We start from the raw sequence: 27,238 nt of genomic DNA on the forward strand, positions 1-27,238 counted from the left end.
GCCAGGATTGGGTGTGGGGCGGGGCGGCGGAGGGATTGCGGCGGCCGCAGCCGGGATAACCTTGGGGCTCAAGCTGCAGACTCGCACAACAGCGACGCGTCGCGAGGGTCCGGACCCTTCTGCAGTAGCAGTGCAGCTCGTGCGGGACCGCGCCGGAGGTGAGCGGGGCAGAAGCCGGGCCATCCGTCCCCACCTGGGCTCAGTGCGCTCAGCCAGTGCGGAGTCCCGGCCGCCTGCGCCTTCAGGGCACCCACACCCGGGCCGGCGCAGGATCTCGGGCATCTTGCACCCGGTTGGGGTCGGGAGAGAGGAGACAGGCAGCTCGCGCCTTAGGGCCTGCTCTTCAGGGCCCCCAGATCCCCAGCTCCTCTTCTTCCAAAGCCGGCCCTCTCCTACCGCAGTGCTTACACCCACTGTGGTCCCATCCTCGTCTCCTCGATCTGCTTCCATTCCATCATCGCCTTTCTTCCAGTATTCCCTCCTCATCGGGTTCCTTCCTCTCCCTTCCTCCCTCCACCCCCCGCTCCTCTGTTCGCCTCCTCCCGTGGCCCCTTAATACTATACCATTCCCCCTCCCCGTCTTCAACCTGGCCGTGTCTCCCTCATTCTGATGTTTCTTTGTATATTCTCCTCGAAACCCGTTCCCCAGCTCCCTTCCCCCGTGCCGCCTCCATTCAGCGTCGTGTGCTCTTCCCGCGTCCTTGTCCCCCCTCGTGCCTACCCCTTCCCCCATTCATGCTCTGGTTACGCCCCTCCCCCCTCCATTCTAGTCACGTCCGCTCCTCCGCATCCCTCTCCTCCGCTCTCTGATTCGTTCTGCCCGGGTCCTCGCCCCTCCCCTCCGTCCTGGTCACGTCCGCGTGCACCCCCCCGCCTCCCGGGTTTCTGCAGCGTGTGGGTCCTGGAGCCCCGGGCCCGCGTTCCGGGCTCACCGTCTGAACCGCAGTGGCCTGAGGATGGGCAGGGCCTGCTCCCGTGCGGCCGGGGGATGCAGCCGCGGCCCGGGGCGCAGTTGGAAGATTACGTAACCCTCGGCCTTCCCGCTGCATGGGGAGGAAAGGGTGGTTGCCCCTGTGGCGCATTTCCGCTTGAGCCCGCCCCGGATTCGCTGCGCTGGCCCCAAGGGGGTCGCGGGGCTCCCTCCCGCCGCGGCGGGGCTCCCTCCCGCCGCGGCGGGGCTGCACGTAGCGGCCCGCGACCCGCCCCGCCCCTCCGGAGGACCAGCGCAGCCTGGACTCTGCTTCACCTTGCTGAACGTAGGCTCCCGGATCGCAGAACACGGAGGTCTCGGGTGGGTGGGATCAGGTTATAGGCAGGGTAGAAATACGTCCAGAGCTGGGCACCACATACCGCGTCCACTCAATAAAATCTCTGTGTGTTAAGCTGTTTTGGGGAGGGGGGATGGCTAGAAAGGTCACAGCCTGCAGCGCTCACAGTGTGATTAGGGAACTAGCATAAAAGTTACCAGTGGTAAGTGCTGCGAGGAAGGGACCGCTTCCTGTTGGGTGAGGGATGTGGGGGTGGTGGTGGTTGAGAAAGGCCACACAAGGTGGCATCACACACTGGGTTTGAAGCAGAAAGGTACCTTCCAATGTGAAGGTTGTTTAGAAGTCCAGTCATGGAAAGGCGTTCCTTGGCTTTTTATCCGTGTTCTTCAAACCCAGGACATTGATTCTCTTCTGTACACGTGAGTCTGATAGTTAAGATCCAGGAATGATGGACTGAAGCATTGGGAATTTAACAGGCTTTTAGAATCCAGGTTTGACTCATTAACATACAGGAATGATGGAGGGAATTCAGCCCCAGGACCTCCGTTTCCCACGTGTGAACTGGGAGTAACATTTTCCTCTGGATTGTTGAAAGGATTGGTTCCTGTACACATACCTACGTGTATATGTGGTGAATATTCTGCGCACTGCCTAATCTTTAGTGAGATGTCCAGAAGAAATGGCTCCAGGTGTATTCTTTGGTCACTGAGCACAATTACTTAAACTGTAATGGAGAGAGGGCTCACTTCTCCTTGCCATCCCCAAACACATACTCACATACTCAGAGTTAATCTTGGGATTAACTCTTTAGTCAGGGTTTCTAAATACCACACATCTCCTGGAAACCAGTCCCCTAAGGGATCCTGGTACAGTGTTTACAAAGTAACTCATAATGTTATCTTGCAGCTCTCCACTTGCTACAGGGGCTCTTTGGTCTCCGAGGAGGGGATGGGGTTGGGACCTGGAGACAAAGGAAGGCAAGGAGGGGCGGAATTCCGGCAGTTGGTTGTTGGTCTGTAAGAGTAGAAACAAACTTGCAACCCCCAAACTGAAGTCTGCCCCTGCTATCCCCACCTGCTCCAGGTGGAGTTCTAGGATTTGCTAAGCCAGATGGTAAGTGCGAGGGTAGGATTGGAGGCAGGGACAGTAGCCTCCTGTTGTCAGGACAGGGGGTGTGGCTACCCCCTGGGCTACAGAGGGTATCCTAGTCAGGACTCCCTCTCTGTGGCATTATTAGCAAATAATTTACTCGCTTGTCGCCTGAAGATGCTGTTGGGAAATTCAGTGGGGCTGTCCTGAGGGGAAGGGTATGTAACCTATCACCAGGTCTGTGGGGGGATGGGGAGGCCTCTGGGGGGAAGATGACTCAACCTTTGAACTTCTCTGCTTTTGAGAGAATTCTCTTCATCGGGTGAGTGGGAAACTGCATTGTGGTCTTCAGAGTTTTTATAAAAAGTCCCTTCTCTCCATTCAGTGAGTCAAATAGCGAAGCGTGCATTTTCCCCAAATTAAAAATGGTTTCAGTTAAGTGAAAAATGGTAGTCCAGGTGCCCCAGCTCTCTCTACTGCCCTAAGAGCTTAGGCGCAGTGTGGCAGAACCCCGTGCCTAGGTAATGTAGTCTGTGCACCCACATTCCTGAGGCTTATGCGGGGGGACATGGCAGCCCTTTGTGGGAGGGGGGCTGTCATGAATAACGATGACTGAAAGAATGTCTTTGAACTCATTTCTGAGTTACTGGACTTGAGTCAAAATAAATGGACATTAGTCTCGTCCTGTCTTAGTATAGCCACTCTCATCTTAAGCACTGCGTTAGGAGTAAATAATTTTAGTGTTGAATTCATATTTTAACAAAAAGCATTATTGGGTCTCTACTAATTTGCCAGTGACTTGGCAAATTTGGTAGCTGGGGCTCCAAACAGAGCTAGCACCTTGTTGGCACAGAAGCCGCATTGCTTCTGTGCCTTGAATGTTGTGACATGAATGGGGGGGGGGCTCCACAGGAAAAGCCATTTTATTTCTTAAAGCTGTGTGTTTCTTAATGGTGAGGCAATGGAAGAAATGAGGAAATGGCTTATGAGCTAGAAAGTACAAAAAACACAGCTCTTGCATTATCAACTCACACTACCCTGGTTCTAATTTACTTTGCCTCAGCTTGTATGCAGGCATGTCAGGGTGTGTTATTTTCACCAAGAGCTAAGAGTGAGCTGAAGGTAGGGGAAAATGACTCATTTGACATTTTATTTCTGAATCATTCCAAACATCCACAGTCAAATTTCAGTTAGTTGGCACACCACAAGGATGAGTTGCCCGTGTGAGCAGAGTTCTCTTGCAACCTTGTCGAGGATGTTCAGAGATACAGAATTGATTTACTTGGTAAGAGGTCTTAGAGGAGGGGTGCCTGGCCGGCATGCAACTCTTGATCGGGGTCTTGAGTTTGAGCCCCACAGAGATTAGAGAAAAATATTTAAAAAGTCCTCTAGGACCGTGAGTCATCATTTTAAATCCCTATTCTGGAATAGATAGGAATAGAGCTAAGGAAAATTGTTGCTAATACTAGCACACTTTCTGAGAACTTGGATTTTTCACGAAGAGCCAGGCTGACTAGATAAATGTACGGTCTGATTGTTTGGGGCTTTGTTAAAGAAGCTGTTTCGGGGAAGGTGAGCCGGGGTGTGGAGTGGATGGGGTGTGCAACATCTGGTGGGCCTTTTGGCCTCCCGCTGTGACTGCTCAGCTCTGGAGGGGAGGTTGGCAGGGCCACCAAGTGGTGTGGCGCCCCGCCCCTGCAGTGGTTTGTGCTGGTCTGCACGTAGGAGGGCGAGCCTGGCTGCAGTACCTCTCCCGGCCTCTGAGACTTACCTCCCCCACTTCTGTCCATAGGCAAAGCTTCTGGGGAGCTCTAAGCCTCTCTTTCCTGACACCAGCAAGCTATGTTTGGAAAGTTAGGCAGGGGCCCTGGTGGGGGAGATATCAAGACCAGCTATGATAGTGCGAGCTTAGCTGATACAGTCTGAAAAATTCTCTGGAAAGGAGGGCATGCCTTCCAAGCCTTTGAAATCAACCTACAGCTTGTATTTATTGAGCTTTAGACAACTGGTGTCTTCCCTGTTTCCAGCGATGAGTGCAAAAGAATTACCCAGTCAGTGAGTCGGTCAGTCATGGTATAGGAGACAAAACCATGGGCATTTTGGAGGAGCCCTGGGAGTTTTGATCTAGTTAGAGGTAGGGAAGTAGAGACTTTTGATATCCAGTATCCCTCTTGTTATTACATTAGAAAGCAGATGAATAAATACCATCTGTCAGGAGGGTGAACATTTTAAAGCTCTGACAATATTGAAAGTTGGCAGGGTGTGAGAGGGCCAGAACTCACGTTCCTGGTTGGTTGTAAATGGATATAACCACTTTAGAGAGCAATTTGGTGATATTTAGTAAAATAGAAAATCAACATACCCTGGTGACTCAGGAACTCCATTTCTGGATATATGTAGAAGCTCACACTTGCACAAGGAGCCGTGTACTAGGAGAGTTGTTACTGCATTGATTCATAGGGGAAAGATTGGTTTAATGAGGGGAGGATGGCCAACCAGTTAGGGAACAAACAAATGACTGACCTAGTCGTGCAGTGAATCAGTGTAGCAGTTCATACGTGTTAACTAGGTCTCCATACCCACTGAATACATCTTAAATGTGCTGAAAAAAGCAAGATGTTTATTAGGGCATTTTAGAAAAACAATATTGTAGGGGTCAGTGTAGATATAGGTGCACTTACACGGATAAGAAGGATACAAAATTCCTGACAGTGGTTGGGTGTCAAAGTTAGGGACGGGCTGTGGAAGGGTTGGAGGGGCCTGGGGATGGAGGGCAAAAAAACTACAAAATTGTAAATTTTTTTTTTTTTTTAAGTCTAAAGGAATTCTGGCTAAATGTTAGTGGTCAGTTCTGGGTAGTAGAAATACAGATGTTCATATTCCTTTTTTTTTTTTCTTCTTCTTCTTTAGTTCAAAGTAGAACAAAATAGAAGCAGACCTGTGAAGGTCACTGTAGGAAGACCAGTCAGATGAACTAGGTCAGTGTTCTTGGAGAGCTGGCACGGCCCTTCCTCCTTCCATCCCCCCTTCTTCTCCCTCCAGCTATGATGCAGGGCAGCTCGTCCTATAAATGCTGGGCTAGAATGCCTCACTTTGCGGAGGCCGTCACCGATCCTGGTTGTACCCGACTTTGACGGGCCCTAAACTACAGAGTCCCCAGTCCCTTGGGGCTTCCAGAGTATGAATATCGTGCCCTAAAACACTGCTTCATTATGTTAAGCCTGGTAAGGAGGCCGCATAACACAGGACGACAAAAGCTTCCTCCGAACTTCCTCCTCCAGGCTGAAACCAGTTCTCTGCTCTGAGCATCTGTGGTCAGGCAAGGACATCTGAAGGTTCTCCGACTGACTTGGGACTTCCTACCCTGGAGCTGAGTGGTCCTGGGTGGGCCCATTTTGTATCTGCTTTTGTGCCCTAGTCACACTCTAAAATAGGACCTGAGGTTCCTGCTTATAAAGTTGAAGTCCCTTAGGTTTAATAAATGAACGCAAGGGAGCGGGCTCATTTTGGTTTATGTAACCAGGTAAGCGAGACTTCGCTGTCTGTTAACGAGGCTGCTGAGGGGAGAAGGGACTTAGCGCAGAATTGCTTCTCCTCTGTGCCCTGTTCCATATGCAAATGCACGATATCCTTACTCTAACTATAAATCAGGACAAACAGCCGTTCAGTGCAGACCTTACTGGGCTCCGTGGGTGGCCCAGCACCCATTTCGATCTCCTCGTCCTAGATTAGGGCCCGTCTTGGGAATTCTGTCGCTCCATCATCCTGGAACGCTCTAGAGAACAGGGTGGCCCGAACACCTGGTCTGTTCTGAAGATCAGGGAATCGAAAGGCCTTCCTCATGCTGGCTTGCAGACTTGGAGGTGTGGGTAGCACATTGACGACAGAGCCGGGAACACAGTTGTGGGCGCTGGGTGCCATTATGATTGGGTTGCCGTGTGTGGTGAGGTCGGCATCAGGGCAGACTTGGTGCAGGGAGCCCTGGCCGGTTAAAAACTGGCTTATGCCCGTACAGGCTCACGGGCCAGGCTGGTTTACTAGGGCAGAATGATTTGGGCCTTTGTGAAAGAATTGGTGGAGTGAAGCGTGAATCTTTCCCAGCACAACCTGCCAACAGTACTGGCTCTAAGAAGTGGCATGTTGGATTTTTTTATATGATCCCTCCCCCTGTGCTTTCTGGAGCGTGGCCAAAGAATTGTGTTTGGCACAGAGGAAGCTATCATTCTAGAGACCCAGGAGCTCCTTGAGAACGGAAAGGTGGGAACAGGGACACGTGGAGCTGAGCTGTGACTGTGCCTACCCCATTCCCTCGGCCTGCCCTAAGGCCTCTCATGGTGTCTCGTTTCTCACAGAGGAGAAATGGCTCTGAGGAAGATTCTACTGCAGGGGCTCAGGCTCAAGAATAAGGTTCCCGTACACGGGCCCAGCATTGGCCACCATCGGTGGATACACCGGGCTTCCACTGCTGGCTGGAGGTTGGCTCTGCATGTCTGTGCCTCCCGTGGAGGGGGATGCAGTAGTCAGACTAGCACCGGCTGGGCTGCATGTCCTGGCAGGCCTCAGTCCAACGGCCAGCACAAGGGACCCGCCCTGAGAAACCATGGCTTGGGCTGCTGCCCTGGGGCCAGGGGAGAGTCCCAGGGTGTTTTAGGAAGAACTGGAGTTAGGTGGTTGGCAGGACGGGCGCAGCTGGTGCTCAGGAGGAAGAGGCTTCTGGAAGACCTGGGAGACAGGCAGCAAGAGCGCTGACCTTCAGCAAGGGAGGCTCCCGGGCACAGCCCGAGTCAGGAGACCACTTGGTGACCTGGGGATGAGACCTGGGTTCTCTAGTTTGGTAGAGGTCTTTAAGGGCCTGTTGAGATCTCGTAGGAGTCTGGACAAGGAAGCTTTTTTATTTTTATTTCATTTTTTTGATTGCTGGTGTGGAAATCCACTCAAATGCCAAATAAATTTTCATTTGTTCATTTTTGCAGTTCATAGGCTGGGTAAGCAAAACATCAGAGCTTGTAAAATCTCAGATTTCATTTGAGATGGTAAAATAGGGTTATTGTTTGAGTGCAGTGTAATTATATGTGCTAATGGCATCTCCTGGCCTTGGAGGCGCCCTTCCGTACTAGGGCACCCTTGTCATAAAGATTTTGCTGTGAAGCTTGAGGACGGACTAAACAGGAAAAGAACTTGGCTGGATTTGGGTGTGTAACTAACAGGTGTTTGGCATAGACTTGTCTTGTGGACGATATTAACTTCTGTTTTTTTCTTTGAGGTTCAGAATGGATGAAGGTTGGCCTTCTTAAGGCAGTGGAACGGTCTGGCAACGCATGTGTGGTCTAGGGCCTCAGAAGGGTTCTCTCGCCTCTGCCCCGTTTAAGCAGAGTGCTTCTTAAGCGCGCAGAGCGGTGGTTGATTAATGAAACTGGAGGCTTCACCTTTATTTTAATTCCAACACTTTTACCAGGAAACTTGCACATAAATCATTTTCGGAAGAGGTACATTTGTGATTTTTCTAATACAAAAGTATTTTGTATCAGTAAATTTATTAGTAAAGGGAAGAACAAACTTCGCTGTAATCTTACCACCCAGATGACGTGCTATTACTTTTTTGCATAGATACACTTCCAGTCTTTATTTATGTTTAATTTAGTATCCCTTCTCTCTCAAAAACTGGGAGCAGCCAGGTTCATGAATAGTATAGTCAAATGTTAGTAAACCACAGACTTAGAGAGAACTTAGAGGGAAGACAGTCTGGGTATGTGGGAGGCGAGAAGCGTTGTAGAGCAGCCAGTAAGAACTTAGCTGCAAATTTTCCGTGACCAGTTTCTTGGTATTTTCTTGGGAGGTATCTGTGTTTTTCTCTGTAACTTAGCCGAATCTCTAGGAGCAGCTGCCACCTGGTTACCTGGTTATTAAGGTAATTTTTCCATTACCCCAAAGAACTTCAGTTACACTCAGCTTCTACCTTGATCCTTGTACAGCTCTGCAGAGCAAACCTTACTCAGCTCCGAGCGGTCTTTGCAAGTGGGGCCAAGGAGCCACCCTGAGCCAAAAAAAGAGCATTATGTCACCGGAAGCCCAAGCCCTGAGAACACAAGGTATGACCCAATAACCTGTGGCCCCAGCCAGGTCTTTGCAAGGAAACCCTCATGTCTAGGTCTAGAGAAGAGGCAACTGATGATTTTTTTGTTTTGTTTTGTTTTTTGGTTTTGTGTTTTTATTTTTTGGCAGCTTATGATTTTATCATAAGGGGTTAGGGGTGAGTTAGGGGTTAGTTACTCCAACCCACTCATTCAGATCTTATTTTCTTTATGATAACAGTCCTCAGACTGGGCGATGACTCCAGTTGGAGGCCACAGGAAGGCCTTTGTGTTCCAATTGGCGGGGCGTGCCCCTGGTGCCATCTCTTCAGTCATGTTCCCTTAACAACCAGACTTACCCAAGCCCCGCCATGTGCTTCGAAGGCACGCGAGCCCTGACTGCCCGTGAGTGCTGCTAAAGGGACCCTGGCCGCCGAGGCAGTCCCTCCAGGAATTCATAAGTTCTTCAGATTTGGGGAAGGGGAGAAGGGAGGTATAACTTTGATTTTGACCAAGAGGCATTAAGATACACGGAAAGGGAATTCAACAAACACTGGAATACTTCCAAGTCTGTGTGCTAACAGATACGAAAAACCAAATAGGTCATGGAAGAGAAGACCTCCAAATGTTGTCATTTTGGTGCCTGGTGAATTAGGGAGTTAGGAAACGCACAGTGCACTTGCCATGTGGAATAGTTAGCCTGTATCTTATGTCCCCATTTTTAAAGTTTTAGCCTCAGTAGCTGACCGAAGGTTTGCCCACAACGGGTCACAGGGCTTCTTGGGCTTTCAGTGAGAATTCTTGAGGGTAGCAGAGACGGGTTGAGATGCTTGCTCCACCCGAGCTACCCAGAAAGGGCACAAAGTCAGGACAGAGGAGGAGAAAGTAAGAGTGATATATGTGGGGTACGTTGATTTAGGGCCCTGAGATTGAGGAGGAGCTGGGACAGGGCTGAAGAGGGGCTTGTTCGGGAGCCTGGGCTGAAGCCTTTGGGCTCGAGGGTTTTAGGAGTAGCCTTTGGTCGAGAACTTGAGGGAAGCGTGGCTTTGTGCTGAGGAGTGTGCGGTTTCACACTCCCATCCTTACCTGATGGTTGTTCAGACATTGCCTGGAGGCTTCTTAGGTCTTTGTTTGTAATCAGCTAACGAACCGGCTGAGTGAGTTTGGTTGTCAGTCCGTAGTGAAGAAAAAAGCAAAGGTCGGGACCAGTTGTCAGGATTGTGACCTGGCCTGGTTAATTACCTGAAACGGATAGTCTTTGCGGTGTACTTGTCAGAAAGGGAATTCGGATGGTGTATCAGAAAATAGAAAATCAGTTGGGAAAAGGACTTGGCAAGCCATCTTGATTTCCTTGTGTTGTAACCATCCTGGGAAAGTAGCTGTAATGTTTTTAGAACCAGACCAGTGTCATTGGGGTTCTCTCTCATTTTATGCAAATTGCTTTGCCCGCCCTAAAGTCCTGCTGACCAAAAGTCGTTGTAGTTTGTAGTTGTCTTTACAACCAGGAAGATCACTTGGAGTTTGGGTGGGGATTGTTAAAAACCAGCGTGGATGCCCCGCCCCGTAGCAGCCATTTATAGCTTTGAGATAGCTTGTCGTACAAAGATGTATATTTGCCAAGGTACTAAACCAGGAGTCAGTTCTTTGTATCACTGTGTATCACTGGGAGCTTGGTTACAACTTCCTTTGGAGGCCGCTCCTTCAGCGTCTGTGAACTGTTACTTGGAGGATTAACAGGAAGACTGTCAAGGTAGATAGTAGCCCATTGGAAGGGAGGTCGGCTTCCAGTGGATACTTGGGAAGTACACGCATTGGGTACAAGGTTTTAAATTGTTCTCTGAGGTCCTGTCTGCTTGCTCACGGTCACGTGAACCCTCTGCCCGACTTGAGGAGTGCCCGCACGGGCAGAGTGTGGCAGGGCTCCCTGTGGCTTGTGCACAAAGTGTGCTCATTGAGTTAATGTGTAAGCAGGAAACGGCCTCCCGTGCCGAGCGGTATATTCACCACCTGGGCTTCTCAGACTGATCACTCTCTCTCCAGCTCCCCTGGATCCAGGAGGTCAGCAGCCATGTCGAAGCCCCACAGCGATGTCGGCACTGCCTTCATCCAGACCCAGCAGCTGCACGCGGCCATGGCCGACACGTTCTTGGAACACATGTGCCGTCTGGACATTGACTCGCCGCCCATCACGGCCCGGAACACTGGCATCATCTGTACCATCGGTGAGTGGTCGTGCCTCCCATAGGACCGTGATCTTTTCTTTCCTTGAAGAGACCATAAACGTCGCAGACCTGGGTGCTGAGTGAGCTGCCACACGGGTTCTTGTGGGGACTCGGGTCCTCGGAAGTTGCGATAAGGAATTTGCATGCTTTGTGTTTGCTGCTAACGGCAGATTTTATTTTTTTATTTTTTTATTTTATTTTTTTTTATTTTAATAATGATTTTTTATTATATTATGTTAGTCACCATACAGTACATCCCCGGTTTTCGATGTAAGTAACGGCAGATTTTAGACCGTGTCTTCCTTAGCATATCTTTTAGGAGCCTCTCAGAAATCTAGGGAAGATCTTTTTGACGTGCTCTGAGATTCTGTGGCTGGAAAACCAGCGAGGCTTCGGGGAGAGCAGAGGGCTGGCCAAGTCTTACTTAGGCTTTCCTCGTTCGATGGCAGCCTGTAGCATTTGAAGGGAGTAGGAAAAGTGTCCCCTTAAATCAAGAAAGTGGGCAAACACATTAACAGCCATCTGTACGCTTTTTAAAGAACCGTGAATGATTTGTAGGAGGAAAATTTAGTGAAAAAGAATATCAAGGGTTCTTCAAACTTGAAAGTGTTATTCCTCCTTTGAATAATTAGCACTTTGGCTTTAAAACTTTTTTTTTCACTAGGCCCAGCTTCCCGATCGGTAGAGATGCTGAAGGAGATGATTAAGTCTGGAATGAATGTGGCTCGTCTGAACTTCTCTCATGGAACCCACGAGGTGAGCCTCGGCTGGGCAGGTTTGGCCACTGGGGCAGCGTGCAGGAAATCGGGTGGCAGATAACTGTTCATTTAGCCACAGTGGATCAGGCAAGAAAGAATCTGGGGTTTATAGCCAATGCAGAGATCATCTTCACTGGCCTGTCCCTGCTGCCCTTCCCCCATCCCAGCTGGTCGAGGCTCCTTACGCAGAGATGACCTATTTGATTATTGGCCATGGTTTTCCCACACACCTGCACTGACAAAAGTGTGGAAGGCTTGGGACACAAAAGTGTGGCTGGCTCCGGCAGTGGAGCATGCAACTCTCGATCTCAGGGTTGGGAGTTTGGGCCCAAGTTGGGTGTAGAGATGGGTGGGAGAATAAATAAATTTTAGAAAGTGTGGAAGGGTCTACTGGAAAACCCTGTAAGCCATTAGGTATCATGGCCACAGTGCTTGACACCTCCTACCCGTGGGTCTCTGTCACAGCTCCTATTGCAGAGATGAACCAAAGGTCAGATTGATTTCTGGCCTATTCTAGATACAAGATAACTGCGCACGTCCAGGAGAGGAGTTGATACCATTGCAAGTTGGGTGCTGACTCTAACGCACCGACACACGCCAGCATGTAATACCTGCTTCGTCAACATTGTGTGCCTGGCCTATCTCTTCCCAGGGGTTCTGGTCCGTTAAAGTCGGCACGTGTCCCCAGCAGCCCAGCCAGGGTGTGTTTGTGCTGAGGCTGTGCAGGACCTGACTTGCCCTGTGGACAGAGGCCTTACCCGGGGACCAGGTGGCAACGCCTGGCACATGCTCCATCCCTGCTCCTGTCCCCAAACTCATTTTGAGGGAGGAGTGGAGGTTCCCTGAGGGACGGTTCCTTTTAAAACCCATCTGGCCCCATCGTAAGCCGTGGGATTTCATACGGGCATTGATACAGAAGAAATGGATGAGCCAGACTTGCCCCTCTCTTTTTTTTTTTTTTTTTTAAGATTTTATTTATTTATTCGACAGAGATAGAGACAGCCAACGAGAGAGGGAACACAAGCAGGGGGAGTGGGAGAGGAAGAAGCAGGCTCATAGCAGAAGAGCCTGATGTGGGGCTCGATCCCAGAACACCGGGATCACGCCCTGAGCCGAAGGCAGACGCTTAACCGCTGTGCCACCCAGGTGCCCCCAGACTTGCCCCTCTCTTGACTCCTGATACTTCCTGTTCGGAATAAGGAAAATGCTACCCTGTAAGGACAGGTGGTGAGGGGTTGCCCTCTGGCATTTGGAAACTGGTGTTAAGTTTAGACTAAAAATAAAGCTTCAGGAAGTACAGTCCAAGAAGTGAATTTCTCGTTCTGGAAATGTGAGACTCTCCATCGTGGGTTCCCTAATCTGTGTTTCATAAACAGCCTATGGCCTGGCAGGCGGCCGGCCTCCAAATGTCATGGGGGCCTGACCAGGCTCAGAGGAACTGTGCTCAGCCAGCAGCTTAAGACAGCCTGTGATGACATTCTATAATTTTCCAAAGTCAGGGTCCTTGGTGGGAGTCACCGGGAATTCTTGCAAGTGTTAGCCCAAAGAGAGAGCTGAAGATACCAGTGGGGATTGGTTCACCACTGATCCCTGTTGCTGGACCGTGCCAGGGTCTCCTGTGTGCAGCAGAAGAAGCAGAAATAGATTTTAAGAAGTTGACCTTTAACGAGGCTTGATGGCCTCTTCCATCCAATCCAGTAAATTAACACCGCCACAGCTCCAAAATGGCGAGGCCGTGGGGCGTCTGCTGCACCTGCCAGAGCGGGGCTGGCCCAGGGGTTTGGGTGTTTTTAAACTACAAGAGGCATTTGAAGATAATCTCTGCTTTAATTCTTATTCCCAGATTAGAATTGGGATTTAAAAAACAACAACAATCACACCCCCAAGGGCCTCTCATGGGTTTGAGGTTTTTGACCAGGATAAGGTTGTCTTTGGTGTCAGGGGTTTGGAAACTCATCTCAAATTGTTCTAATACTATATCATGTTTATAACAGTTTGCGTGTCAGGGCTCTTTTTAGGCACCTGTGACTAGTGGCTGCAACCTGTTTTCCCAGCTTTTGACAATTTTTAAATATTCTTCCAAACAGAGCACTGGAATAGTTTTCTCTCCCTGACTCTGACAGAGGGACATCTACTCTCTGCATCTGATCTTTTCTGCCAGCTTTGCCCGCCCCGGTGTCCCTAGCCCCATTTGGCAGTTCACATGCACAAGAGGTGTTCTTACTGAACGTGTGGTCCCAGAGATACATTACTTTGAAACAACCTGAATTTAGAACCTTCCACAAGGACAGTATTGATTGATGGAATTCTTTACCACTTGGTAGCATCCAACAAAAGCACAGCCATAGTGGGAGACTGCAGTACCCCTCCCAGAAATGTATAGAGGATTTGAATAATGTAAGAGCTAATAATCTCATTGGTATGTATACAATAGATGATTTATGTCCTCCAAGAACAAAAACCTGTGTTTATTTAAAATGCTTATAATTATAAAATAGGTCATGAAAAACCCTCAAGTTCCATAAAATGGAAATTATAGAGACCATATTCTCAGACATATTTTTTTAATGGAGATTTGACGTTTAACAGTAATCAAGAAAACTTAGAGGGACATGGGTACCCGGGTGGTCAGTCGGTTAAGCATCTGACTCTTGATTTTGGCTCAGGTCATGATCTCAGGGTTGTGATGAGTGTGGAGCCTGCTTAGATTCTCTGTCGCTCTCTCTGTCTGTCCCTCTCCCCGCCCCAAAAAGAGAAAAAGAAGAAAAGAAAACTTAGAGACTTAAATGTACTTATTAGAAAGCAAAAGACTTAATGAAAGTAAATGAAATAAGTCCTCACATACAAAGAACCAAACATCTAAAAGGGATGAAAGAAAAGCATTGATTTAAAAGCATAACTTAATGAAATAGAAAATTGACAAACCAAAAAACCCCTGTAAAACCGAAACTTCCGGAAAGCCTGGTCAAGAATGAGGATGCACAAAAAAAAAAAAGACCACGGAAAGGGAATTTTTCCTATACATTAGCAGAGAATTTGAAAATCATAAAAAGACTTCTTTAATTTCTAGAAGTTGAGATGAAGTTGACTATCTTCCAAGAAAATGTAATGTCCAAGAAGTAGAAAGTATAAATCGATTAACAGCCTGAAGAAATTGAAAAGGTAACTATAGGCTCTAGCTCCGTTCAGACCACCAGGCCTAGAGGACTTGGATGTCTTACTTCTGTCTCCCCTTGAAGGAGCAGTTATGCTGTCATGCTGTTCCAGAGCCTAGAGAAGTACAGAAGTCTTCCCAGTATGTACCTTGAAGCCAACACACCGTGATAGTGAGATGAGACAAGGACAGTACCCCAGCCAGCCAGGTTAGCGCGTTGGCCCAGTCTCACTTAGAAAGAAGACAGAAAAGGTAAAATTCAACAGTCCACATCCGGCTGTCCACTAAAAAATTTCCTGCGCCATGACCACGTAAATTTTATTCTAGGAACACAAAGTCCACACTGGGATGAAATAAGAGTGGCCAGTAGGAGATGAGGGTGATACTAGGTGCTTACCTCTGTTCTAAGGACTTGGTGGATTCTTGTACCCCTCACATCGGCTCTGAGGAAAAGCCATTTGACAACATGAAACACCCATTCCTTAAAAAAAAAAAAATTATCTCTGTATTCTATTCTATACTGTTTTTGTTGCGAGCCAGCAATAGAAAGAAATGTTCATAACTCAGAGTATGGACCTCTGCCCCCAGAAAACAAGCCAGCGGTCCTTATTAGAGACTGTAATTAGAAGCTGAAGATTCTCAGATCCAGGCTTCAGGCAGCACCGTCCTTGGAGATCAGCCTCTGGTTCCAGCTCCCTCCAGCTGCCTTGCGGCTGCCGTTCTCCTGCACAGGCTGAAGGACAAGGCCTGCAGAGTGCTGACCAGGGTGCCTCTGATCACCAATGGCCTGTTGGTTACACTAAGAACTCTTGACATCTTGGCTTTGAGCCCCTTTTTTAGTCAGACGATAGTGGCAACTGGGAAAAGAGCGAGGGCTTAGGAGAGAGATGGAAGTCAGGGCAGTTGGTTCGGAGAGAGGCACATTTTCACGTTTCCCCGGGCCATTCCAGAACGTGATTGTGAAAACCAGGTCTGCGGAACCTTAGCAAAGGCTTGTTTAGTTTGGGCCATTGTAAGCTTAAGTAAATAACTCCAGAGGTTGAATTGTCGTCGGGATCAATAGAGGAAAAGCTCAGAATTGCCAAATCTATCAGAATCTGACACCTGTTGCCAGACCAGTATGACCCACACCCAAGGGCAAGGTCTTTTACTCCAGTTGTCTGCTGATTTGCCGAGGGCGTGTGATGGGTCCCAGGGAACATAAGGGAGACAAGCTTCTTCTATGTTGAGACGTGTTCATGCCATCCCTGTAGTGGGTTTTGCTGGCAGTATTCGAAAGTTTCTCAGATTGGCCCTGGAGTGAGCGAGTGCTGTGGAGGAGGTGGGCGGAAGCCGAGCAGGTGGAAGTGAGCAAGGAGGGGTGGCTGGCCCTGACGCCACACGCAGAAGGTGGAGTAGAACATCACAGGCCTTCCTGAGGGCTCGCCTCAGCCCCGGCGCTGGACCCTTGTGTGGGAGCACCCCTGTCATCTTCCTTCCTTTCCCCCCAGTACCACGCAGAGACCATCAAGAACGTGCGCACAGCCACGGAAAGCTTTGCTTCCGACCCCATTCTCTACCGGCCGGTTGCCGTGGCCCTGGACACCAAAGGACCCGAGATCCGCACGGGGCTCATCAAGGGCGTGAGTATCACGGGGAGCCGCGAGAGGGAAGGCGCAGGAGGGAGCGGGCTCCAGAGAGCCACCCTCCGCAGTCCATGCCCCTCAGAGGCCACGTTCCTCAGAGTTCAGATCTAGACGCGAGCGTTGTGTTCATCATTGTAAAGAGAGGTTGCTTTGGTGTACTTTGCTAAGACACGATACAGAGAGGAGCTCTTTACTCTAAAAACCTAGTCCCAGTCTCTCTTCGTTGCTTTTCCCCTTACCATTTACATAGCGTGACTAAAACATGGTAGGTTTTCCTTGGGTGACCTCCGGAGGTAAGTTCGAGAACACGATCCTTGATTCCCAAAGCCAGAAGCTTTATTGTTACTTCTGCCGGAGAGGAGAGCATTTTTCCCTGGGGGGAGAGCTGCTCTTTGGACTCCCGCTTATGCTCTGGTCCGTAGAGCGGCACCGCGGAGGTCGAGCTGAAGAAAGGGGCCACGCTCAAGATCACTCTGGACAACGCCTACATGGAAAAATGCGACGAGAACACCCTGTGGCTGGACTACAAGAACATCTGCAAGGTGGTGGATGTGGGCAGCAAGATCTACGTGGACGATGGGCTTATTTCTCTGCAGGTGAAGCAGAAAGGTAGGTACAGGAGGTGGCGTCTCGGTCTCTAGAACCATCTCTAAATTTCCCTTGACCCGAGGACGATGGGAAGTTTGTTGGGCTGCCAGCGAGACGAAGGCTGTGTATTCTCACGAATTGCTTTTATGCTTCCTTCCCCTTTCAAGCAGACTTCAGTCCAGCTTAATCGCACACTCAGGGAGCACGTGGGAAGATTTCTGTTTTTTGTAATCCATCCTCACTGTTTCTGCCTTTCTCCTTTCCTTCCTCCACCCCTCAGTGTGACCGGTGCAGGAATACCTGGGGATGATAGCTGATATTTAACTGTCAGGCGCTATGCTAAGCATTTTATGTGGTAACTTGTTTAAATTTTAAAACAACCTCTTGAGCAGGTATTATCCCGATTTGACGGGTGGGGAAACAGGCACAGACGGGTTAGTCGACTTGCCCAAGATGATACAGTAGTGAGCTGGGATCTGAATTCCCGACATACGGCTCCAGTGCCCACAATGTGCCGCGTTCCAGTTCACTCTACAGGGAAGCCTGCTTCCTGTTGGACATCGTGCCCTCATTGCTCCCCTGCACCCCCAATTCCGCACAGGTGCTGACTTCCTGGTGACGGAGGTGGAGAACGGTGGCTCCTTGGGGAGCAAGAAGGGTGTGAACCTCCCTGGGGCTGCTGTGGACTTGCCTGCTGTGTCGGAAAAGGACATCCAGGATCTGAAATTCGGGGTGGAGCAGGATGTAGACATGGTGTTCGCATCTTTCATCCGCAAGGCATCGGACGTCCATGAAGTCCGGAAGGTCCTAGGAGAGAAAGGGAAGAACATCAAGATAATCAGCAAAATTGAGAATCACGAGGGAGTTCGGAGGTGGGTGCCCTCTCTGTCCCTGGCCTTGCTTTCCAAAAAGCAGACCGTATCCCGTGAATACCCAGATCCCAAACCCGGCGACCTGCCCATCCGAATGCAGACTCCCTAACTGAGGCCAGACCCATTGAGTCCAAATATCTAAAGAAGGGGAGTGGAAGGCATTGGTATTTTTATTTATTTATTCATTTACTTAGGTTTTTTTGTTTTAAAGTTTAAGTAATCTCTACACCCAATGTGGGGCTCAAACCCACGACCCTGAGACCAAGAGTCTCATGTTCTTCTGACTGAGCCAGCCAGAGGCCCCAAGGCATTGGTATTAAAAAAAAAAAAAGAAAAGTATGTATCTTCCCAGGTGATCGGCATGCTGGTGATCTCCCCAGTGGTGACTGACATTGTTCCATAGGCCCAGGGACCAGTGTTGGAGTGGACTGGGTCATTGCTCACAGGATCAGGGGCCATCATGCTGTCCTTCCTGATCAAAGGAGAATAAAGGGACATTTCCCCCCATCCCCCAACTCCACCACCATTTTTCCCAGTGGAAGGAAGGTGGCAGGCTCTAGGAAGGGGCTCTGTTTTGGCCCCTCACCTGGGAGATAGGTGGAAGTTCCTGGTGTCCTTGTCTTCACGTAGAAAGCAGCTGGCCTGATGACTGGGCTAGCTCTGGCATGTGGTCAGCTGCCTGGAGGAAAGCACGTGCCTCCTCCAGTGTGCATGGGCCCAGCTCCACTCTAGCACGTCCCCAGTATCCCCAGGTAGAGCCAATGAGTACGGCCAGCTTGGCGCCATCTGTTCCTCTTCGGCTCCCTACTAGGAACCTGTCAGCACGGATAAAATCCTAGACCTACTTGTATGGATTAGGCGTGTACTTGGGGAGGGCGGGAGGAGTGGCCCTACCCAGTGTTTGACCTTGCCATTCTTAGCTCTGTAGATGTCCTTTGTACCAGGCAGTATGGAGTCCTCCTTCTGCCCTCCGATAAACCATGGGTGCTTGCTGACCTTGGCCTCAGGCCAGGCAAAGCCACACATCCTCTTGCCTTCGGCAGGTGGGAGGGGGCCTCCACCTCAAGTGTCCTTGGCTGGAAGGCCACGGACCTCTGTGTCAGGACCTCTGTGTCAGGAGCAGTCAGCAGCTGGCCTTGTGTTCTCTTTCTGCCTCGGAAGTGCTGGCTGGAGTGCAGATGGTAGAGAGATGCCTTAAGAGGGGCCTCATCAGATGCAGATGGAAAGGAAACAAACCCACGGGGCTTCCGAAGAAACCTTGTCCTCTCCCTGGCCCCTTCAGTGAAGTCCCCATCCTAGAGCTAAAGAATAAAGAAGGTCAGCAAGCAGAACCATGAGCCCGCCTTGGGAGACGAAGGTAGCTGACCCCATCACCTCTGCACACCCAGGAGGAGGTCATGGTCGGCCGTCCTGGTGAAGGGCTGCTAGGTCAGAGAATGCAGCAGAATTTCCTCTGCATCACTGCACTTGCGGCCTTGTTCCATAGAGCCCCTCTCTCTGCCTACCCGCTCTGGCAGGTTCGATGAGATCCTGGAAGCCAGCGATGGCATCATGGTGGCTCGTGGTGATCTAGGCATTGAGATTCCTGCAGAGAAGGTCTTCCTGGCTCAGAAGATGATGATCGGGCGGTGCAACCGAGCCGGGAAGCCTGTCATCTGTGCGACGCAGGCATGTGCCTCTCCCCCACATTGACACGCTTGCCGGGGGGGGGGGGGCTGGTCTCTTCCCAGGATCCTGCCTCCTGCCTCTCAAACACGCGAGCACCCTCCCTTCCCCTCACGCACACACACAAAGCCGTGCTCTGTGCACAGACACACCGTCCAGGCAGTCAGTGTATAGTCCTTCCTCTCTGAAGACCACCCCGGCCACATTTCGCTATGCTCTGTCCCCTCCCAGATGCTGGAGAGCATGATCAAGAAGCCCCGTCCCACCCGGGCTGAGGGCAGCGATGTGGCCAATGCGGTCCTGGATGGAGCCGACTGCATCATGCTGTCTGGAGAGACAGCCAAAGGGGATTACCCTCTGGAGGCCGTTCGCATGCAGCACCTGGTGAGTTCTCGGGCCTCGCGGTGCCCGCGGGCTCGGGCCGGGGTGGAGGCCAGCTCCAGTGCGGAGCGACACCTTTCAGGCTTCTGCGCCCACAACCTTCTGTGATCCTGAGTCACAACAGGAGTGAGGAGGTGTGTGCTGGGGGAGAGGGGTGTCTTGGTTCTTTTCTCTTCTGCCTTCCCTGCCCACACTCCCTCTCCTGTTTCCTCCTGTTCTGGAGGCATCCTCCTTCATCTGCCATAACATAGTTCACTTCTGGCTTCAAGGCTGGGAAGCTGTCCCTGGGCTCAAGTCCTGAGACACTTGTACGTCTTCCTCCAGACAGCCCAGAGGACCCGAGATCCTCTGCCCTGTTCCGGGAAGGGCCGTGGGCTCCTTCCAGCCAACCTGTTTGGCTTCCGTTTGGTCCCCACCTGTCCCACATCAGGTGCCTCCCCTGGCCTGCACCGGAGGCTGCTGCGTGCGCTGAGATGACTGAGCTGGCCTTGCATGGCACCAGCAGCGGGGCCTGCTTTGCGGAGCTGCTGTGCTCGCCTCAGGCTGAAAGGTGGGGTGTAGTGACTGGCAGCCAGTCCACAAGTCGAGACAGGTGGAAAGAGACAGCCTGCTGGGCCTGGCATGAGAGCATCCGCAAGGGTCCTGGAGGCGGCCCTTCTCTCTCCCCCAGGCAGCTAGCTCTTCAAGGCTGTTCAGCTTGGTCACGTCCCACTGCCTGGCTCCTTCTCAGTTCCTCGGCCCTGTCTGGTCCTGCTCTAGACTCAGTGAAGAGTGAACCCAGGGTTCGGTTCCAGGGCTCCTGGGAGACAGAGTGCTGCAGATTCCCTTTCTTACAGCAGTCCAGTGTCAGTGCTTATAACGTGCGTGAGCTCAGCAAACTCGCCTCGGATCCTGAAGTGGTTTTTCTTTGACCTTCAAGCAAAGGATCCCCATGCCCTTTGTGTGACACCCCCTCCCTTGCTCTCCCCCAAATGTGAACACCCCCCACACACAAAGATCTCTTCCTTTCCTCCTCCTACTCCGTGTGTCCAGTGACTAGGCTGTTTGGATTGATGTAGTCTTCGTCTCCTCTGCGTGGTAGATGTCACCCCAACTTACAGAGGAGGATTACGTGATGGTAAAGCCTCAGTTTGAACCCAGGTCTGCTGGCTCCAGAACCGGTGTTCCCCTGTAACAAAGTGCTTTGTCTAGCGGGAGCTCAGGCCAGGTCTCCATCAGGGGCCTGTACTGGGCTCAGGCTGAGAATCCCACTCTGGCCTCTGAACTCCTGTTGTCTGTCCATACCCCAGCCTTTCCTCTGCACAGACAGACAGCTTAGAGAGAACCACAGGGCTCGGATGGCCCTGCTCAGAAGATAAGTGATGGGCCCTGGGCTAGGTGGTGCAGGCCTCTCCTTTCCACACCCCCAGTTAACACTGGCCGAGAGCTTCTCTTAACCCGTCACTGCTTTCTCTTATGTCTAAGTGAGGCAATTAACCACCCCCAACTAAGGGCTGGGCAGTCCCAGGTATGGTTCTGTTTCCTGTTCATGTCTCCTCTCTTTTGGACTGCATGCCCTCCCTTCTTAGAGAAAGAAAACCTTTAATCTAGTAAATCCTGCCACGTTCCTGCTTCTGTTGTCAAGTTAATGAGATGTTCTTCCTGATTCTCCCCGCACCCCTCATTCTCTAAGATGCTGGTGATTGCATTTCAGTCTCCTGAAGCTTACGTTTTCTTTCTAAGCCGTGATGTTATCTGAGCAGGTGGTCTGTGAATAACTGAATGGCTTTCTCATGACTGTGATAACCCTTACGTTTTAATCAAATGTCCTGTTAAACTCACCTGTGTGCTCCCACAGGCACCTGTCCCTTCACATGGCTGTTCCGTGTGCCCCTCACAAATCTGCCATTTTCCCCACCTTTGTGCTTGGACCACGGTTAAGCTGCGTGGCTTTGGCTTCGTCTGACCCCAGCTTTCCGGCGCGGCTCAGCGCATTCGCACGGCAGCCCATCGGGAAGGCTCGTAGCAGCCCCGTGCGAAGCCAAGCAAGTGTTCCATTCCAAGCCCTGCAGTAACCAGACAGCCACGTGAGGAGGGAGGGCCTGTTCTTCCCTGTGAGCTGTGTCATGAGGCAGCGTGGTCAGGTCCTGCCAGGGAGTGGCGTGGGCCCCGCCTGGGCATGTTTCTGCACCGAGGGGCTAGAGCTTGCCGCCATGTTGTCTCCCCGTACCCCTACCCCCGATCAAAAAATCCTTCCAGAATGGAAGATCCCATTTTCCGTCTGTGGGAGGGGAAGCAGCAGCAGTCGATGCTGGAACTGTCCACCCATCCCTGAGCCTTGGGCTTTCATCACGCTGCCTCCGCATCTGCATGAAGGACAGATGTAGCCAATTAACCTAAGGTTACCTTCCTCTGATTAATTCCCCGTTCTGTCTTTCCGTGTGTTGTCTCTCTCGTTTTTCCCCTCCTCCTTCCCTCTTCCTCGCCTCTCCTCCCCCCTCTAAACCTTACAGATAGCTCGTGAGGCTGAGGCAGCCATGTTCCATCGCAAGCTGTTTGAAGAACTTGTGCGAGGCTCAAGCCACTCCACAGACCTCATGGAAGCCATGGCCATGGGCAGCGTGGAGGCTTCTTATAAGTGTTTAGCAGCAGCTTTGATAGTTCTGACGGAGTCTGGCAGGTAGGGCCCCAAGGGCAGGTAACTCCGTAGGATAACCAGCCTCTCGCACCAGCGGATCTGGAAGACAGCTAGGGCCCAGCCCTGCAGCTGGGGCCTGGGCTCCAATCCTCTTCTCCTCTGCAGGAAGGCAGCCAGGGAGGTCAGGGCAGGGCAGGACCAAAGGGCCCTCGGCTCGGTAGGCAGTGGATGTCACAGGCCGCTGGCGAAGGACTCCTTCCTGTGAGTCTTGATGCTGCTCAGCTTAGCACCTCCGGTGCTTGGCCTCCTCTTGGCCTCACATCCAGGGACACGTTCCTCGCCAGCTGTCTGTGCGACCCTTCCCCTCCCTGTCCCGTGCGACGCAGCTCTGACGAAGCTCTGTCCCCCTCTTGTCCCTCTGGACGGATGTCGCTCCCCTAGATTGCCCGTGAGGCAGAGGCCGCCATCTACCACTTGCAATTATTTGAGGAACTCCGCCGCCTGGCGCCCATTACCAGCGACCCCACAGAAGCCGCCGCCGTGGGCGCCGTGGAGGCCTCCTTCAAGTGCTGCAGTGGGGCCATAATCGTCCTCACCAAGTCTGGCAGGTAGGAGGTGGCAGCGGCTCCAGGGGACGCCCTGCTCCGGGGCACCTTCCTTGGGCGTCCTGAGAGCAGTGCAGTGAACAGGGCTCAGCTGGCACTGAGCCCAGGTAAGACCCCTCTGCCTGCCACCTGGGCCTGAAGGACTCCATCCAGGCTGCACTCACCGGTGCTGCCGGAGCATTTGCTTCCGAAGCGAGTTGACATCCTCAAGATAAACTAGAGACTTAATTACAGAACTACAGATAGACTGACGACAAGTGCTTATTTGGTTATTTACAAGCTAGTCTTTTAAAAAAGTGAAAGGTGGCCAGTTTTGTTTATTCCAGCTACTATGTGCTCTTTAAAAGTTCTATCTGGAAAATTAGTGCTGTTCACCGACCTGCTGTTTGGTTGGCGCACCTGTCCCTGTCTGTCTTTGAGCCCCAAAGGCAAGTGGGTTCAGGACCACGAAAGGTCACCGTGTTGTCTCACTGGCACTCTGGTGCCGTGCAGCCTAGCTGAGGCCTGTGCTTGGCCTTGAACTCGGGATCTCTTCCTAGTCCGGCCACGGAGTTAGCCTCTGTCCCTGCCCCATCTGGGAGTGTGCTCCTCATCCCTGCCCCCAGGGCCATGAGGGAGGGATTCCTGGAAGGGAAGGGTAGAGGGGGTCAGGCCGGCAGTCGCCGTGCACGGAGGAGCGGCGGGTGGGGCTGCCTGTAGGACCAGGGCGTGAGATCTGTGCCGATTCCCTCAGCAGAGGGCTCGGATAAACAGCTCCAGCCATCAGGGTTGACCTTTGTGGAAAGGTCCAGCCTTTGCTCTTCGGCTATTTTTAGCTCTAGTCTTCTGGGGTTTCACTCTCACAAGTCCCGACTGCAGCATTTGCTTCTCTCCGAGAGCCTTGTATGGGGGCCAGGCCCTTAGCAGGGCATCACTGCTGTGCCGTGGCTTAAGTTTCCCTGACACCTGTCGAGTGTCCTTAGAGCCTGCCTTCCGAGGCCCCGGGCCTCCTGCAAGCAAGCCCCTCCCCAACTCCGGAGACAACATCTACAACCACAAGGGTACAGTGTCTGTGTCTAAGGAAGCATCTGGCACTGGGGCTCCAAGGGGCCCCCTACCCTCCAGAGGAGCCTTCACAGGCAGAGCCTCCCACACTGACCTTCCCATCTCCTGGTCTTGCCTCCTGGCTAACACCCAGATTTCTAAGCCTTGCTTAGATATTCAGGTTTGGCTCTAGAGCCAGTTGCTGGGACTGCTTCAGGGATGTGGGGGCCATGTGGGTTGGGGAGAGGGCACAGCAGGAGAGAAGGCTTGCACTGTAGATTCCCAGGGGGGCTGGTGGGCTCCGCTCCTGTTCTTTGCAGATGTCAAGAGTCAGGTGCTGTTCACATGCTGCTTGGCTTGTAGCTGTTGCTGGCAGCAAGAGCAATGGGTGCTGGTGAGGTTGGGCAGGGCTGTATCTGTGCCAGGATGGAAAAGTTCAGAGGAGGGGCTTCTGCCAACTACGGGCCATGTCGGGTGAATGGGTGAGACTGATCATGCTGGGCCGGTATGATCGTGGGGCCCTGGGCTGTGGGGAGGGGAGGAAGGCAAGTGGGTAGCATGGCATAGGAAGAAGAGTCATATTCTGTTCCTTGGAAGGTAGAGGACGAGGGGCTGCCCCGGCATTGGGAGCACATGCTAAAGTGGCCAGAGTCTCGTGCTGGCGGAGTGAGTTGGCTTAGAGGGTGAGCTGGTGCGGAAGGCCCTGCGGGGCTTCCTGGGAGGCTCTGGAACACTGTTTAATAGTCTCTTCTGCCCATCCATCATCCCGTCTCAGGTCTGCTCACCAGGTGGCTAGATACCGCCCCCGCGCCCCCATCATTGCTGTGACCCGGAATCACCAGACTGCTCGCCAGGCCCATCTGTACCGCGGCATCTTCCCTGTGGTGTGTAAGGACCCAGTGCAGGAGGCCTGGGCTGAGGACGTGGACCTCCGGGTGAACTTGGCCATGAATGTTGGTGCGTGGCTGGGAGCAAGGGCTAGAACCTGGGGTGAGCACTGGTCTCCCTAGGATCCTCTAAAAAACTAAACAGGCTGACCTTAGGCTGTGCAGGAGTCCTAGCTGTCTTCCCTGGGAATGGTCTCTGAATCCTCCTTCCCATTCCCTGAAGGTCTGGCCTAAGCTTCCCACTTCCTCTCCTCTCTTGTCTTCCAGTCTGGGGCCCAAAGCAAAAGTTCCTGGATAGTCAGGGATGTCCGTTTTTGGGCATCTGCTCATTACTGAGGGTTTAAAAAAAAAACACAAAACCGCAGCTTCTACACTGTGGGGTGTCCTACACACAGATTATGTACTTATGGCCTTTGTCCCTGATAAAAGTAGGATGTCAGTGGATGAGAGGAAGCACTCCACCCTCTAGAGTGTAAAATGATGTCCAAAGGTCCCTGGCAACTCTGCCACGGGATCGATAAGGAAGTATCAGGGCTTTGCCTGGGCTGGGAGGCGTGCGCCACCTCGTGGTGTAAGGAAGTAATACCTGCTTGCTGCCCCGGCTGCCGGGCAGTCAGCTAGGTGCATACCTGCCTGGCTTGGTATAAAATAAAACAAATAATAAAATAGAAATTCACCAACCTTTCTTCTCTTCCTTCAGGCAAGGCCCGAGGCTTCTTCAAGAAGGGCGATGTGGTCATTGTGCTGACTGGGTGGCGCCCTGGCTCCGGCTTCACCAATACCATGCGTGTCGTGCCTGTGCCGTGATGGGCCCCAGAGCCCCTCCTCCAGCCCCTGTCCCATCCCCTTCCCCCAACCCATCCATTAGGCCAGCAATGCTTGTAGTACTCACTTGGGGGCTGTCACGTGGCACTGGTGGGCTGGGATGCCAGGGAAGATTAATGCCTCTGTAAAACGTGACTGTTTTTTAGGACCCTGTTCGGGTGAATTGACCCAGAGCTGGGTTGCTCATCGTGTAACCTCAGCCAAGCAAGGGACGAAGGAAGCGTGCAGGACTGGAAGCCCCAGAGCTTAACCCAGAGGGCAACAGCTCCTGCTTCCCTCCTTTGCGTATTCCACTCGGTTCCTATAGACAACGGATACCCAGAGAACTCCCAACCCTGGCCTGGGGTCAAGAGACCGCCAGCAAGAGTAGCAGCATAGGGCAGTGGTTCCGGTTCAAGGAGACTGGCTCAGGCCCTTACTTGCTTCTCCACCCCCTCAGTCTCCCCCCACCTTCACCTTGTTGTGCGTTGTGCACTTTTGTTCCTACACTCAGCAGTCGCTGCAGGCAGACACTCCACCCTCCACCCTCCATTTTCCCCACTACTGCAGCCGCCTCCAGGCCTGTTGCTATAGAGCCTACCTGTGTGTCAATAAACAACAGCTGAAGCACCCGTTTCCTCTCTTTTCTGATGGCTTTTCTGATGGGGGGTGGGAGGGGTGAACCCTACCCTCTGAGTAGGGTGAAAATGGCAAGAACCTTGCGCCTCCTGGTGGTCGCTCCTGGGTGGTGAGCCAGGCCACCTGCCATCCTGTCCTCTGCGGGGTGCACAGGTGCTGGGAAAGCTGGAGTTGACCATCTTGAGGAGATAGGTTATCTCTTCAGCACCCTGAGGAGGTGGTAGCTGGGTCTCTAAAAGCTGCAGCTGGGACATCTTACTGACTTATTTGGACCAAAGCGGAGAGGCCAGCAACAAGGGCCCCTACCCCCTGCTCTGGTGGGTTAGGTCTTCTGCAGCAGAGGCCCCAAACGTAAGGGCACTGTAGGAGAACAGCAAGTTGCTCTCCCAGTTTCCAGAATATTTCTCTCTCGGCTCCATTTGTGCCCCACCTGTCTGCCAATGTCCTCCCCCCCGTGACAAAACAGGGCCAAGGGGTTGGGAGAGGTTTAGGAATGGAAGGGAATCTGGCTTGCACCTTCCCTCTCCGCACCCCTCCCAAGGACCAAGCCCTACCTGGCAGGAGGAGGGAATGGTCCTGAAGGTCAGGTGAGCTCGGGGAATAGGGCTTTGGCTCCGTTCTCAAGGCCCAGGTCATTGTACCATCCCACCGCTCAGCTTTACTGTCTTGCTTCCCCACTTGGTTTCTGGCCATCGTCAGTCCCTCCACAGGACCCAACTCGGAGAAGTGCGCTGGCTCCCGGGCTGTCCGACTGCCCGACTATCCTGTTTAAAGTCTCCTGTGTTCCCTAACTCACGTCACTTCTCTGGTGGGAGAAGTTGAAACCTACCCTGGAGCTCAGAGTCGGGAGGGTTTAGGGGACGGGAACGGGTTGCTGCAGAGGGCCCCGAGCTCCGAGACCGGTAGGGCTGAGGAGGAAGAACCTGGAGGGGACCCAAGGCCCGCGCTGTGAGGGGCAGGAAGTGCAGAC

General features: G+C 52.0%; 1 protein-coding gene across 2 annotated transcripts; it reads left to right on the forward strand.

The window, feature by feature from the left end:
• PKM (pyruvate kinase M1/2) lies at positions 1–26,261 on the forward strand. 2 transcript variants are annotated; one of them, XM_040643033.1, is made up of 11 exons: positions 1–158; positions 10,469–10,650; positions 11,315–11,406; positions 16,053–16,184; positions 16,610–16,796; positions 17,377–17,647; positions 19,165–19,315; positions 19,544–19,696; positions 22,186–22,352; positions 24,714–24,895; positions 25,526–26,261. In XM_040643033.1, exons 2-11 carry the CDS (start codon positions 10,497–10,499, stop codon positions 25,630–25,632), a joined length of 1,596 nt encoding a protein of 531 aa, XP_040498967.1. In that variant the 5' UTR covers positions 1–158; positions 10,469–10,496; the 3' UTR covers positions 25,633–26,261. The 2 variants fall into 2 exon arrangements, with proteins under 2 accessions (XP_040498967.1, XP_040498966.1); XM_040643032.1 differs by lacking the exon at positions 22,186–22,352 and adding an exon at positions 22,752–22,918 and having other exon boundaries at positions 2–158.
• Positions 26,262–27,238: the final 977 nt, after the last annotated feature.

The sequence above is a fragment of the Ursus maritimus genome, unplaced genomic scaffold (genome assembly GCF_017311325.1).
Source record: "Ursus maritimus isolate PB19 unplaced genomic scaffold, ASM1731132v1 scaffold_27, whole genome shotgun sequence".
NCBI classification, from domain to species: Eukaryota; Metazoa; Chordata; class Mammalia; order Carnivora; family Ursidae; genus Ursus; species Ursus maritimus.

What these genes read in the sequence shown, in the direction of transcription:
- PKM (XM_040643033.1), top strand. Translation starts at nt 10,497, where the DNA reads ATGTCGAAGCCCCACAGCGATGTCGGCACTGCCTTCATCCAGACCCAG. An exon ending in GTTCTGACGGAGTCTGGCAG is followed by an intron (nt 22,353 to 24,713) that starts GTAGGGCCCCAA and finishes ATCCCGTCTCAG; the next exon opens with GTCTGCTCACCAGGTGGCTA. An exon ending in GAACTTGGCCATGAATGTTG is followed by an intron (nt 24,896 to 25,525) that starts GTGCGTGGCTGG and finishes CTCTTCCTTCAG; the next exon opens with GCAAGGCCCGAGGCTTCTTC.